Source organism: Microtus ochrogaster, linkage group LG5, assembly GCF_000317375.1.
Source record: "Microtus ochrogaster isolate Prairie Vole_2 linkage group LG5, MicOch1.0, whole genome shotgun sequence".
Taxonomy (NCBI): domain Eukaryota; kingdom Metazoa; phylum Chordata; class Mammalia; order Rodentia; family Cricetidae; genus Microtus; species Microtus ochrogaster.
The window spans coordinates 50,995,776-51,010,521 of NC_022031.1; the positions used below are offsets into that span (position 1 = coordinate 50,995,776).

General features: G+C 47.8%; 1 protein-coding gene across 1 annotated transcript; it reads right to left on the bottom strand.

Annotated features, from left to right (window-relative positions):
* Positions 1–7,521: 7,521 nt before the first annotated feature.
* LG5H9orf152 (linkage group 5 C9orf152 homolog) lies at positions 7,522–11,257 on the bottom strand. The gene is made up of 2 exons (XM_005362212.2): positions 11,059–11,257; positions 7,522–8,030 (listed from the first exon to the last, which is right to left on the bottom strand). Exons 1-2 carry the CDS (start codon positions 11,255–11,257, stop codon positions 7,531–7,533), a joined length of 699 nt encoding a protein of 232 aa, XP_005362269.1. The 3' UTR covers positions 7,522–7,530.
* Between the last annotated feature and the right edge of the window lie 3,489 nt (positions 11,258–14,746).

Genomic DNA, 14,746 nt, shown 5'->3' on the forward strand with positions numbered 1-14,746 from the left:
AACCTATCTGCAGCATGGGCCAGTACCAAGCAGGGAGATGATGCTGTTGGAAGAAGAAAGAAGGCTGTGTACCTTGAGGCCTAGGGATATGTGTGGCAGGCAGACGCTATCACCCCCAAAGGCCAACACAGGAACACCCTGGCCCTTTGCAACGGCTTTCCCAAGAGCACCGGCATGTGGCCTGCTCTTGAAGTTACCACAGATTGTTACTGTGTTAGGAGAATGTTCTGGTCTGCCATAAAAAACCCTCCATAGCCAGGCGGTGGTGGCGCACGCCTTTAATCCCAGCACTCAGGAGGCAGAGGCAGGCGGATCTCTGTGAGTTCGAGACCAGCCTGGTCTACAAGAGCTAGTTCCAGGACAGGCTCCAAAACCACAGAGAAACCCTGTCTCGAAAAACCAAAAAAAAAAAAAAAAAAAAAAAACCCTCCATATTGCTAACTTGTAGTGTCTGTATTCCTTGCCTCTTATTGTGAACACACACACACTTACTTTAAAAATCAACTTGGTACTAGGCACCCTTTTCTGTACTGAATAAGTAATATGATCAATAAAGAGATCCAATCAATAATTCGGTGACTTTAAAAAAATCACCTGAATATTCAACCCCCAAAATCATACATAATGCCATGTTTCACAAGGACTCATGAGGGACGGAGTCCCAAGGGGACCACCATGCATTATGTTCTGCTGTTCTTTGGCCATGTTACCCATGTCTCACTTCCGAGAGCCTCTTCAAGAGGCCGTTTGTACTTACATTTATCTCTGTCTTGTGGCTGCAAGGCTTGCTGTTGTTTTCCTGTTGGCTTACTGGCTGCACCTGAATCTGCTGATATTTTAACTAACGCGTGAGTCCCATGGCCCCACAGTTAGCACCCCTGCCTGCTCACACTGAGGCCTGGTGGAATTTCCGCTCCCACCAGCCAACGGCACCGGCTTGCCTGTGGCCACCAAATAAAGGTTTTAACTAAGTCCCTATTGCTCAAATAAATATTTATTGTACAAATAAAGACTTGGGAGCCTGCTGTTGGGGTGAAAACCTGCTAGATCAGAGAGGCCAAGAAACAACCAGCTGACCTTTCGTTTTGGCTGAAGACAGAGTAAGAGAGCATCGCTCCACTTGTCCCAAACCAAAAAGACCACAAATCTCTAAGTCCCTCCCTACTCCTTCCTGTGCATCTCTCTATCCGAATTCCAGGCTCCTCTGTTGTCTCTATGGCCAATTCCTGCCAATTAGTTGCTGGCTCTACCCCTGATCCAAGGTTAATTTCATTAACACAGTCTCAGAGTTTCACAACGCAATCAAATAGCCCGTAACAGCTTGCAGATTGACTGGGGAAGATTGCCGAGGCTGCCAACCATGTCTGCCATGCTGGTTCATAGGAGTCAGTCTGGACTGACCGCTTCCTTATCTGCAGAGCTCCCTAGAGCTGAAATGCTTTAACTAGGGATACCCTGTGCTCTTTAACCTGGGATCAGGAGCAGTTTGGAAAGGGAGGTGCCAGCCGCCTGTAATGTTTCTAACAATTGGGTTTACAAGATGCATCTGATTTTGGCGGCACCCAGGGCCTTTTACCGTGGGCGCTGGCCACCTCGTTATAAACTCGGAACCCTGCTCTTAATTAGAGTCCACCACCACAAGTAGACTTTGGGTTCCTAGCAGTCAGGTGTTTTGTGTGCACTGGCAGTGATGTGAGACCTGGGAATGAAGCACATCCTTGTGACCGGGTGACGGGAAGACTCAGACGCCTCTACAGGAGAATGCTAGCCTGAAGCTGGCGTAAAGGAGACCCCAAGAGAGAGATCTGTTGGCCCTTCCGCCACGTGCAGCTGCAGCCAAGCAGCCAGAGATGAGTTAGGAAGCAGCTCCCATCATCGGACATCAAATCTACTTCTGTATTAATTTGGCCTCCGGAACTGCAGAATGAAATTTTGATGTTTTTCAACCATCCAATCTGCGATAGTCAATGTGTCTGACTCCTGACTATAATGTTCCTTGTGAGATTGTAATACTTAATATGTTTAGAATTCATTTTAATTTATTTAAACAATTATTTAATAGCGTGTGTGAGCTTGCACGAGTTTTCACCTGTGCACATGCAGGGGCATGAATGTAGGGGTCAGAGAATAAAGCAGGAGTTGGTTCCCTCCTCCCACCATGTGGATCCCCCCCCCCCGTTTTTAAAGATTTGTTTATCTATCTATCTATTTATTACATAAACAGTATTCTGCTTGCATTATGCCTGCCCTCCAGAAAAGGGCACCAGATCTCATTACAGATGGTTGTGAGTCACCACGTGGTTGCTGGGAACTGAACCCAGGACCTCTGGAAGAGCAGCCAGTGCTCTTAACCCCCACCACCCGCCATGTGCACTCTAGGGAGAGTCGTCAGGCCATCAGTCTTGGTGGCTAGTACCCTTGCCCTCACAGCACCTGATTTCCTTCTGAGACAGGGTCTCACAGTGTAGCTCAGGATGGTTTGGAATTCACTATGGAACCTGCAAAAGACTTGGACTTGCGTCCATCTTCCTGCCTCAGCTTCTCAAATGCTGGGATTACAGGCCCAAAGCACCTTGCTCAGCTTCTGACGTATTTAAAACTTACTCTTCTCATGAAAAAGGCATATAACTTTCCCTGAGTCCGTCCCCTTGGCCTCAGACAGGGCATGCTGGAGAAGATTGGGGCCTAGAACAGGCACAGACTCTGTATTAGACTCTGTTTGTGTGTTGATTTGAAAGAAAATGGCCCCTAAAGGGAGTGGCACTACTAGGAGGTGTGGCCTTGTTGGAGGTAGTGTGGTTTTGTTGGAGGAAGTGTTTCCCTGTGGAGGTGGGCTTGAAGGTCTTGTGTATGCTCAATACACTCAGACCACTTCCTGTGGCCTGTGAGAAAGATATAGAACTCTCAGCTCCTTCTCCAGCACCATGTCTTTTGCCTGCTGCCTTGCTTCCTGCCACGATGACAAAGGACTAAACCTCTGAAAAGATAAGCCATGCCAATGAAATGTTTTCCCTTTATAAACGCTGATGTGGTCATGGTGTCTTTTTACGGCATCTCTTCACACAGTCTCTTCCTAAGACAGTTTGCTTGCTATCACAGGTGGCTAGCCAGTACTCCCCAGGTAAACACAGCGCTCTGGAAGAGTAGGGAGGATATTGTATGCCATTTCTGCATCAGATGGCAGGGGTAACGTCTCTTCTGTTAATGTCTTCACCTCCTTTGTCTCGTCGGCACAGCCCAATACCACTGACACTCTGATTTTGTTTGTTGAGATAGGGCCTTGCTATACAGCACAGGCTAGCCTTGAACTAAGTAATTCAAGCTGCCCCCAAATTTTCCATCTTCCTGCTTCAGCCTGAAGCTGAGCTCTCAGAGTACAATGGAAAAGAGGGAGTAGCAATAATATAAACAAAGGTGTCAAGACCATGATGGAGGAATCCACAGAATTAGCTGACTGGAGCTAGAGGGAGCTCACCGACTGCGGAATGACAACTGGGGAACCTACACAGGACGGAACTAGGGCCCCTGAATGCTGATGACAATGGTGTGGCTTGAACAGTATATAGAGCCACTGACAGTGGGACCAGAATCTAACCCTAAAGCATGAACTGACTTTGTAGAGTCCATTCTCTATGGAGAGATAAGGAATAAATGGATAAATTTGAGGCTGTCTTCCATAAATGACCCCCCTCCCCAAGAAAGTCAAGTTGAATGACGGTGGAAACCAAAGGAGAGGGTCCATGGAGGTCCTGACAAGGGCTATGCTCGGTCTCATAGAGATGTCATCAACCTTGGAGTCCTGGCTCCATCTCCAGCACTGAATCAGACAAGTGTGGTGTCACGTGCCTGTTGTCCCAGTACCCAGACTGCAGAGACACGAAGATCAGAAGTTCAAGGTCATCCTTTGCTTGATAGCAAGTTCAAGGTCAGCCCAGGTTACGTGAGATCTTGTCTCAAAAAACGAGAACACAAAATACATCTTGGATCAAGTCAAGCCTATCCAGGCAGGCAGGGTCTTTCAACAATAAGAAAAGGATTAGAAATGTCCTCTAATCTGGAGGTTAAAGTGGCAGAAGCCACAGTTTTTTTTCCATGACCAGCATTTTCCTTCTCTAGTTTCTCAGCTGAGGTTGAGGCGTTTGGCAAGCTACCAGGCCTTGATTATGAACTTGGGTTTAGGGGATTCAGGGGGTGGGATCCAAACATAGCCAGGTGATATAGTCATTGGGATACAGGTAGAGGTGAGACGAAAGGGTAAATTGTACCCAGTGGATGAAGCATCTTTCTGGATGGGAGTTCCAGGGGAAACTCCATCTGATGACTGTAAACCTAATACCAAGTACAAGATGACGGGGCTCAGTTCCTTCCTTGAATGTTCTATCGAGGAATTCTGCTCATTGGCTGTGGGGAAACACCTGCAAAGCAACTGGAAAATATTCAGAAACTTAAAGATATATAGAAAGAACACTGAAAGCAAGGTGGGCAGAATGGGTATTTGGGGAGAACAGAGAGGGTGTATATATGCTTCAAAGCTGGACCGAAGGAAGGAGTGTTTGCAAAGCGTTCTGTGTTTTTCTTTGGCCTCTAGTTAGCAGCGTGAATTTGTCTATTCTACTTTTAAAAAATGTCCAGAAGTGCCAGTACTATACATGTGGTGGTCCACACCTTTAATCCCAGCAGGGCAGACGCAGGACAATCTCTGTGAGTTTGAGGCCAGCCTGGTCTACATAGTGAGTTCCAGGCAAGCCAGGGCCACACAGTGAGAACCTTTCTCAAAATAAATAACAGATATCTTATATTTCTGAGATTTTTCCCACTTTTTGAGATGATATTGGACTAAACTAAGCAGATGAAAAGGGTCAGGGAGGAACCGTTTAGAATAATGTGGAGTGTAGCCAGGCATGGTGGCACGCACGGTGACGCCCTTGCAATCCCAGCCCTGGGGAGGCTGAGGTGGGAACGTTGCTCTAAGCTTGAAGCCAGCCTGGTCTATACAGTTAGTTCTGGAACAGCCGCGGCTACATATCTACTTACTGCTGCTGCACATACTTCTCATTGTTTCTCCCTTCGAGTTCTGAGAGACTAAAGGCTGGTCCTCAAGCAAGCACAGCAAGCACCTTCACCGAGACATATCTCTAGCCCTGTTTGGTCTCATGTAGACTAGGTTAGCCTCAAACTCACAAGGTAGCCAAGGCTAGCCTTGAACTACTGATTCTCCTCCCTCCACCTCTGGAGTTCTGGGATTATAGTTACACTTTACCAGACCTGACTGGATTTTTTTTTCTTGCATCAATCAGTGCACATGCGCAGGTGCACACCTGCCAAGCACACCACAGTGCACTCTTATGTACACAAAATCACAATGGCAAAGCTGCCAAAACACCAACGGGGGCCGATCTTGACGAATGATATCTGAAGCTGACCTCTGGTTTCCACACACATGTGTACACACTTGTGCACGAACACACACAAGATCAGGATCAGAAAAACAATTACGTGTAAATTGAGAAGCAAGGATTAAATAAATAAAAGGCCAAAAGAATGTCTTTTTCCCCAGAATGTGTTCTTAATTTTTATTAGAGTATTAAAAAAAAACCAACCAGTTCCTTATTTCCTTATTTATTGTTCACCAAAGGAATAATAGTGACTCCCTAGAATGAAATGGATTTCAGGGGCCCCGGGAGCATGTGCATAGAGAGAGAATCTGATACAGGAAGGGGGTGAGTTGCCTTAGGTGCCAACACTAAACATTGACCAGGAAAAATAATTCCCACCCTCCACACCCCCGCTCCCCCCCCACAAGGACACAGACTTTGCTTTGTTTAAAAGCGCATATTTGATACCAGGGAGCCAGGCTCTGGGGTGGGGCTCATCAGGCCACCCTTGCCCACTGCAGCTTTTCCCCTCAAAGTCTGGCAGTCACGGACAAGCCCCTCTCAGGCAGAGAACCTGTGTGAGACGCCAGCAAACACACATGTCAGACCAGACACTGCCCAAGCTATGCCCACCTGCAGCTCCCTTACCTCCACGGTGGGCTCTGGGGTTCCTGCTGCTACAGGGAGACAGACGCCCCACCCAGAGCCCATGAGTCTGTAAACCATCTCCCCAGGTGCCTGGATTCCAGGAAAATGGCAGCTGTCATTCTCCTCTCACTTGGGAAGTTTTGGGACTAGGTTGTCAGTTTCCTGGGCACCAGTGGGCTACCCATGGTGACACATCCCACGCCTGTGTAATGGGTGCACCTCAACTAGATGTGTCCTTCCCTTCCGGCCCCCCAAATCATCAGAATCCCACATTCCTACTCCAGAATACCCCCAAGCTCCACAACCCGCAAATCTCAGAGACAGACTGACCATGTAAACCCTGCCCCTTCCTCTGAGACCTGTAAGATAGCAGCCCTAACTTGTGAGCCTGCACTCCCTTCAGAGCCCCGCCTTTACTGTCTGTCTGTCTATCTGCTAATGATGTTTGGGTTAATAGCTCTTCTAATAGACTCCTTATTCCGAAGGATGCTAGGCCTGTCCGGAGGGACCTGAGTGATTCAATAGGCTGTGAAGGATACGATTTGTGGAGATTCCTGTCTTCCAAGAGGGAGGATCTTTGCATTCCTCCCTTTGGCTCTGATTACTACACGTTTTCCACAAGGGCAGTTATTTTGTTTTCTTTGCTCTCTGGTTGGAGGACTTCCTATAACACAGGCATGACTCCTCATCGGCTTGACTCCACCTCCACCTCCTGGAACTGCACACATTAACCATCGCACCTGGCTAGGGGTTGGTGGATTTTAATATGAAGTTAATAGACAGAAGAGAACACAGGGGTAGGAAGAATGGGAAGAAAAGATAGAAGAGAAGGCTGACGGGAAACAGATTTGTGATGAAGCTGGGCTATACCACCTCCGTGAGGGGTGAGGGGAACCGTCCTTCCCCAAGACTCCCTGAACGCACAGGACGGTAGATGGAAAGGATCTGCCACCAGGGCTGACCACGGTCTGGGAGGCTTACGATAAAAAAGTGTGAGCACTGTTACTAACTGAATTGTCTCTAAATCCCCAGACAGAGCAGCCAGGGGAAAAAAGGTTCTAAATTCTCAAAGATCTTCCCAGAATATTCAAAGAATCAGAAAATATTGGGGAAAAAAAAGATCTCCTATATCCACCAACCCCCCAGACATTGTGAATCTATCCCTCTGACTAAGGTTCCTGCTTTCTTTCTGGGACCAAATGTTCTACTGGTCCCAGCCATGGGGAAAACATCTAGGACGATTGGGGATGCTTTTCTCTATGACTAAAATGGGGTCCCGTGCATGAGAGAACAAGCTCATCTTGACATAAGCAGTCGGGTGGGCAGTCTCCGGACCGCTGAAGGGAAAGACCATTTCCCATGAAGAAGTTCCGTTCTCGGGATTCCAACATCTGGGGTGGTGCCATTGTGGCTCATTGTTCAAGGCTCTGTCTGGTTGTGGCTGGGCCATTCCTTGATGAGCTGACCGATGGCCACAAGGATGAGACATCTGGCTGAGTGCAAAGCTTCAGGGTGGGCCGTATAAGCCCAGGTTCCGGGCAGCTTGGGAGATCCTGGGAAGTTTCCTCTGGGGAAATGGGTAATGAGATCTGTGTAGGTTCTTTGCTGGAGAAAGACACTGAATGCCGGTTTGCAAACCGGAGCCTGCTGCCTGTAGTGGGCCACAGCCCTCCTGACTTTGACACTGGGCCGCCTCTGCGATTTCGGTTTCTTCCTGAGTCTTCTGATGGTTTTCCAGCACATTAGGGTCTCCCTCTGGGGAGAGCCTTGGTTCTGACTCCGCAGGGTAGCCCTTGGGGCTCCCTTGGTGGCTGGTTTGGACCAAGCGATGCATCTCTAGGTAGGTGTGCCATGGAGTCTCGGGACCCTGATGGCAGCTCCTGTCCACGTCCTCCAGCGTCCCCTCAACCTCAGAGTCAGTCTCATCTGGGGACAGGGAACTCTTTCTCTCCTTGTTAATCCAAACGGCACTGGTCATCGATTCAGCTGGAGTAAGCATGGTCCCTTCTAAGGAGAGAAGACACAGCAGTGTCACCGTTGGGAGGTCTCTGGGTAGCTCCCTTTGAGAGAAACCCATAGGTTTCAGATTAAAGGAAGGGGGATCTTGAATGCCAAGGGAGTCAGATAGCAGACATTGCACATGTGTGTCCACACATGCAAACACACATGACCTGGCCTGTGTGTATTCTTTCTCACACACATGCATTCTTCCCCAACATATGATTACAATTATTCATATTCAACAAATATTTATCAAATACTACATCCAAGGCCTTGTTTATTTGAGGTTCCATGAATATAGCAGTGAGGATATACTCACACCTTTATAGATGGGTCTATAGTCTATAGTGAGAGATTTTGGCACTTGTTCTTAAATGGGATGTCTTCATAGAGCCCTTTCAAGACTCAGGGAGCTGAGTGGAAGAAGAGTCAGGAAGACTGTGAGAGCCAGTGAAGATGGGTGACTCCCAGGAGACAGCGTCATCCAGACGCATCATACGTGAACTCACAGAGACTGTGGCCACACGCACAGGCCTGCACAGGGTCAAGCCAGAGAGGGTCCCAGCACTGAGAGAAGGAGGTAGATATGGGCTCTGACTCCTAACCCACCTGCATAGGGAAAATTAGTCTTCCCCAATGGAATCTCTTTGGGTCTAGTAACCACACTTCAGGGAAGGCCCCATGCCCAGGAGCAAATGGCCAACACAAAACTAACTCAGTGGTAATTATGTGGACTTTTGGGGGCATTTTCTTTTGTCTTACTGGTCTTTTGTTTATTTATTCTGGTTTCTGATTTTGTGTGTTTGTATGTGTATTTTCTTGTTATTTTTTTTAAAGATTTATTTATTTATTATATATACAGTGTTCTGTCTGTCTATATGTCTGCAGGCCCGAAGACGGTACCAGATCTCATTATAGATGGCTGTGAGCCACCATGTGGTTGCTGGTAATTGAACTCAGGACCTCAGGAAAAGTAGTCAGTGCTCTTAACCTCTGAGCCATCTCTCCAGCCCTTTCTTGTTGTTTTTTAAAGAGAGAGAAAAAGAAAGGGCTTAGCATTATGTGTGTGTGGGGGGGGGGATAGGAGGACCTTGGAGGAGCTGAGGGAGGGAAAAGGCATGATCAGAATATATTATATGAAAAACATTTTTTTCAATAAAAATAATTCTGTTACTAACCAATTTTATGGGAAAACGCAAGCATAAATGAAAGTAAAAACCTCAGTGAGAGTGTTTGAACCTGGGAAGAAGTGAGGATTAGTATTTAAGGATGACAAGGACAAAAAAAAATCACATACACACACACAAAACACCACACACACACACCACACAAACACACACATAAATACATACACACCACACACAAAACACCACATATACACACACCACACAAACACACACACACAGAAAACACCACATACAGACCACACAAACACACACACAGAAAACACCACATACATACACACAAACACACAAAAAAACACTTATATGCACACACAAAACACCACACACACAAAATCACATACACACACACAAAACACCACATTTACACACACCACATACACAAATACACAGGAACAGGCACACACATTTATTGCTGTGATTTTGATCTTTAATGTACCAAAAGTCCAGGTCATAGGCTCTGTCCCCAGCTTACGGTGTCATTAGGAGATTGTGAAGACTTTGCCAGGTGCCTGCTCAAGTGAAGTAGGATCACAGGGGCATGCTCTTCAGGGTACAAGGATACCAATATTTTCCTGGCCACCACCAGGAGAGCACTGCCCACCACCACTGCTCCTACCATAGTGTACTGTGCTGACAAAGATCTAAAAACGATACGACCAAGTGGCCCTGGGATGAAACCTCCAGAACCACGAATTAAAACAGACCTCCTTTTAGTTTATTCTGTCTGATGTTTTTCCACACGATGAATAGCTGATTAGCATACTCCCATTTGAATTCATACACACATCACAAGAGAATATTGTTCTTAGCTTATGGGGTCTGTGTCCTATACTTCTAATAATGATTTTATCACCTGAAGCAGGAAAGAGTCCATGAACACTTCTGAGAAGTGTCTGTTTCTTCTCTGAATGGGCTCGGTCTCATTGCTAACAAAGTACGGTGAAGAGATGGTACTACTGGGGTAACAATGTCATCAAGACGCCCCTCTGAGCCCCAGTTTAATAAATCCGAAAGAATCGAAGAACGGCCTGGTGAAGGCGGAGCACGCCTTTAATCCCAGCACTCAGGAGGCAGAGGCAGGCGGATCTCTGTGAGTTTGAGGCCAGCCTGGTCTATAGGGCAAGTTCAAGGGCAGGCTCCAAAGCTACACAGAGAAACCCTGTCTGGAAAAAACTAAAAAGGAAAAGAAAAAAAAAAGAAAGGAAGGAAGGAAGTTGGTGTACTAATGGACCCCAGGGCCTCCGCAAGAGCAACATGTGCTCTTAACCACTGAGCCATCTTTCCATTCTCCGTCATGCTTTATCTTTGGTTTGATCTGGTCTGTAGGGGGATGGGGATGTTAAATTCGGGCTTTGTTCCAAGGCCATGTACATAATCACTCCATTCTTTCATGTGATACCTATCACTGCGGAATATAGAACTTGTCTCCCCATCCCTAAGTTCTGACCCAGCCAGTTCCCAGAAGCAGCCATCTTTCTTCTCCAAAACCTTTCTGGTTTGCTTGTGGATCAAGAGGTTGAGCCTCCATCATTCCACTTAGCCTAGCAGGGGGCCAAGCTGGCTCACCTAACCAGTCTAGCCAGATCAGAACTAGGAGAAATAGGCACAGAGACCAGGAACACTGGCCATTGGCCAAATACCTGGCAGAAGTCTCTGTTTCTTTGGCTAAGGGACAGACTAGGCAGAGCCACCCTGATCTAGTCTCCCTGGTTCAGTTCTGACTGGGTCAGCCGCGGCTCTTTTCTTCCTCTTCAGGAGACTGTCCCAGCCACGGTCCTGCCCACTGTGGACTGTAAGTCACCTGTTCCAACTACAGAAAGGCCCTTCCCTCCAGAATTGCCCAGCCCTACCTTTAGGAAATACCATCAGGTGAGCTTGGGTCCTCTGCTGTCTTTTCAGACCTTCATACTGGGCGCGGAGGAACTGGACGTTGATAGGAGGCCCTTGACCCGATGCCTGCGTCCGGGAACCCTCAGCCATTAAGCAGGTCCCCAGTTCCAAGAAGTTGGATAGGGCAGGGCACGGGCAGGCCAACCCTTTCATCCGCATCCGGGAGAAAAGCAAACACTGAGGGCTGAGGCAGAGGGAAGGTGGGGGGCGGGGAAGGCTAGGTGGTAGAGAGAAAGAAAGAGAGAAGGGGAACAGGGAGTGGGGAGAGAAGCTGGAAAAGTAAGGAGAAACTGAAGGGAGCAGAACGGGGAGGTGGGAAGAGGAGGAATGAGAAGCAGCCAAGGTTAGTTCTCAACTGAAGAGGAAGGTTTGGGGTGGGGCTGAGAAAGGAGGAGAAGGCAAGAGTGAGGGGTTAGGAGTGGAGAGCAAGAAAGTGGGGTGGGAGGAGGTCGGAGGGAGCCGGAGGGAAAGGCCAAGCATAGCTCCCGGGTTCTCTCCGACAGCCCCAAGAGCTTTTATTCCAGCTGCCGCGCCAGGCGATGGTCAAGCTTAGAATGCGGTTCCAAGAGCTACAGTGAGATCCCAGTTTCTTGGCAGAGCTGAGCTGCTGGGCTGAAGAGTGCCAGGCGCTGCAGGTTCAGCACAGGGTTTGAATCTAACTTAGCAGGTCACCAAAACCTGCTGGTTTAATGAGCAACCGTCACAAAAAGAAACGCCTTCAGCAGCCTTAAGAGCTGGGACTCAGGGTGTATACCAGAGCACCCTAGGGTCTCCATGAAGCCCCCAACACACCTCCCAGGTAAAAGTCCCGCCACAAAGTCTGCCATGGGGACAGAGTCCAGGGGAGCGCTGGCTTCCCGCCAGCCCCACCTCTTTGACATTTGAGCAGCCTCTGTGGTCTTGGCCTTTTCCATCTAAACAGTAAGTGGGTGTTTATCTTGCCCACAGCAATGGGGACCCTCACCCCCTGTTTGCCAGCCCTGCCATTTCTTTGACTGGCAGATACTGCCTCTTCTTAGGCTAGTCTTGACCTGTCTTTGCTCCATTTGCTCAAGTCCTTTTTCTTCTTCTAACGCAGTCCTTACTGCTGGCCACCTGCCCAGTACTCTTGCAGAGCCATGGGTGAGGAGGTGGGGGAGGGTAAATCTTCAGTGGGGAGTGTAATTAGTTCACTGGGGCTGCTGAAACAAAGGCCACAAATTGGGTGATTTACACAACAGACATGGTTCTGTTTGCTTGACCAAGGGTCCAAGATCAAGTGTGAGCAGAGACGGTACTTCTGGGGACTGTTCTACACACCTTGCCTGGCTTCTGTAGGCTCACTCTCGCTACTTGGTGATCTTTATCTTATGAAGGAATCGCTTCCCCTTTGTCTCCTTGGGATGGTCTCACGTATGTCTCTGTGGACATCTCCCCCTTCTAAAAGGACGGCAGTCACTGGAGTAGGGCTTAACCTAATAACTTCATTTTAATTCAACTAATTAAGTTGGCAATAAACCTACTTCCAAGTAGAGCACAGCGTGGGCTCCGGATTTAGGATTTCAGCAAGTGAACTGGGGTTGAGTGAACACGATTTAGCCCATGTCAGGTAGACCATAACAGTTCCATAACATTGTTCACCTAAGGTGCACCAGGAAGCAGAGAGCGATAGGAAACAAAGGTGGGTGTAGTGGTTTGAAAGAAAATGCCCCTCAAAGGGAGTGGCACTGTTAAGAGGTGTGGTTTTGTTGGAGTGGGCGTGGCTGTGCTGGAGGAAGTGTGCCGCTGTGGAGGTGAAATTTGAGGGATCATATATGCTGAAGTCACACCCAATGTCTCAGACCACTTCCTGTTGCTTGTGCAAGACGTAGAATTTCTATTGCTGCAGTGAAACACCATGACCAAGAGCAACTTGGTGCGGACTGGGTTCATTGGGCTTGTTCTTCCACACCACTGAAGGAAGTCAGGACAGGAGCTCAAACAGGACAGGAACCTGGAGACAGGAGCTGATGCAGAGGCCATGGAGGGATGCTGCTGCTTACTGACTTGCTCTCCGTGGCTTGCTCAGCCCGCTTTCTTACAGAACCTAGGACCACCAGCCCAGGGATGGCACCACCCACCGTGGGCTGGGCCCTCTCCAACCAATCACTATTAAGAAAATGCCCTATCGGCAGATCCTGTGGCAGCATCTTCTTAATTAAGACTCCCTCCCCTCAGATGACTCTAGCTGTGTCAAGTCGACATGAAACTAGCCAGGACATGTATATTTCAAAGGTGTTAAATGTCTTCACAGAATCACAGCTTTTAAAAAAACAGAATAATAATCCATTGTGTGGGCACACAGTATTGCATGCATGTATCCACTCACAAAGTGACAGACATCAACTTGTTACCATTTTTTAAGTATTGCGAACGATGATCTATAATCAATGCTACACAGGCATTTATTTGAGTTCCTGCATTCAATTCTTTTGGAAATTCTGGATTGGAATTCTGTTTGTGATATATAGTCATCTAACTTTCTGAGGAAGGAAAATATACAGATCAAATTTCATTTCTTATAAGAACACGGTGAGATCCAAGCAGTTTACCTGGGTTCCATTCCTGGACAATGCACCAAAAAAAGAACAAAACAAAACAAATAAACAAAAAGTCAACCACCGAGAGAAACAAAGACTTTATCTTCTTTCATCTTTTTTTTTTTTTTTTCAAGACAGGGTTTCTCTGTGGCTTTGGAGCCTGTCCTGGAACTAGCTCTGTAGACCAGGCTGGTCTCGAACTCCCAGAGATCCGCCTGCCTCTGCCTCCCGAGTGCTGGGATTAAAGGCGTGCGCCACCACCGCCCGGCCTTCTTTCATCTTTTACATGAAGAGTCTGTCTCTAAAAGATAGCTTTATTATTTATTTATTTAAGAAAGATTTTCAGGTAGCCCTGGCTGGCCTTGAACTTCTTCTATGTAGACAAGAATGACTTTGAACTTCTGATCTTTCTGCTTTGGCCTATGTGCTAGGTTTGTACCACCATGCCTGGTTTATATGATGCTGGAGAGGAGAGTCCAGGGTTAGGTGCGTGCTAGATAAGTTCTCTCCCAACTAATCTACAGCCCCAGCCTCTCCGGAGGACATGTTTAACCCACCCACTTCTACCACGAGCCCAGTCTTTCCCTGCTTGTGCCCGAGACAGCGTTTCTTTCCAAGACCCCTGGACCAGCTTCTTGGCTAGGCTCTTTGCTTTCTCTCCCGCTCTCTCTCAATCATTTTCCTCAAACAGCACGGTGTTCCTAGAAAGCACACAGCACACAGAACTGTTTTAGAATTCCTCCCTCCCCCAGCTTCCCAGGGCACTGAAACTGGCATCCAAGTCCTGTGCTGGCTACTGAGGTGATGCCTTGCCTGTGTTTGTCTCACACATAGCCACTGTCCCTGACAACCTGCTCCAAGTTCTAAAGATTTCTTTAATGGGTTACATACAAATCCACCCAAGATCGAGAGTCACAGACTTGGGGCAGGGGCCACCAGTCCCAAACAGCTCATTCACTTGCTGTCGCCACCCACACACATTGTATCATCTTCTAAGAGCATGGGGGAACAAAGGGGACCTTTCTCTTACTTCCATCTTCTCTCGTTTTATGGAATGGCCCTGGTGGTTTCTTCTCCTGAGAACTTTGGT

Coding starts and splice junctions, on each gene's coding strand:
- LG5H9orf152 (XM_005362212.2), bottom strand. CDS start 11,257: ATGCGGATGAAAGGGTTGGCCTGCCCGTGCCCTGCCCTATCCAACTTC. Junction 8,031..11,058: donor CCTGATGGTATTTCCTAAAG/GTAGGGCTGGGC, acceptor TTCTCTCCTTAG/AAGGGACCATGCTTACTCCA.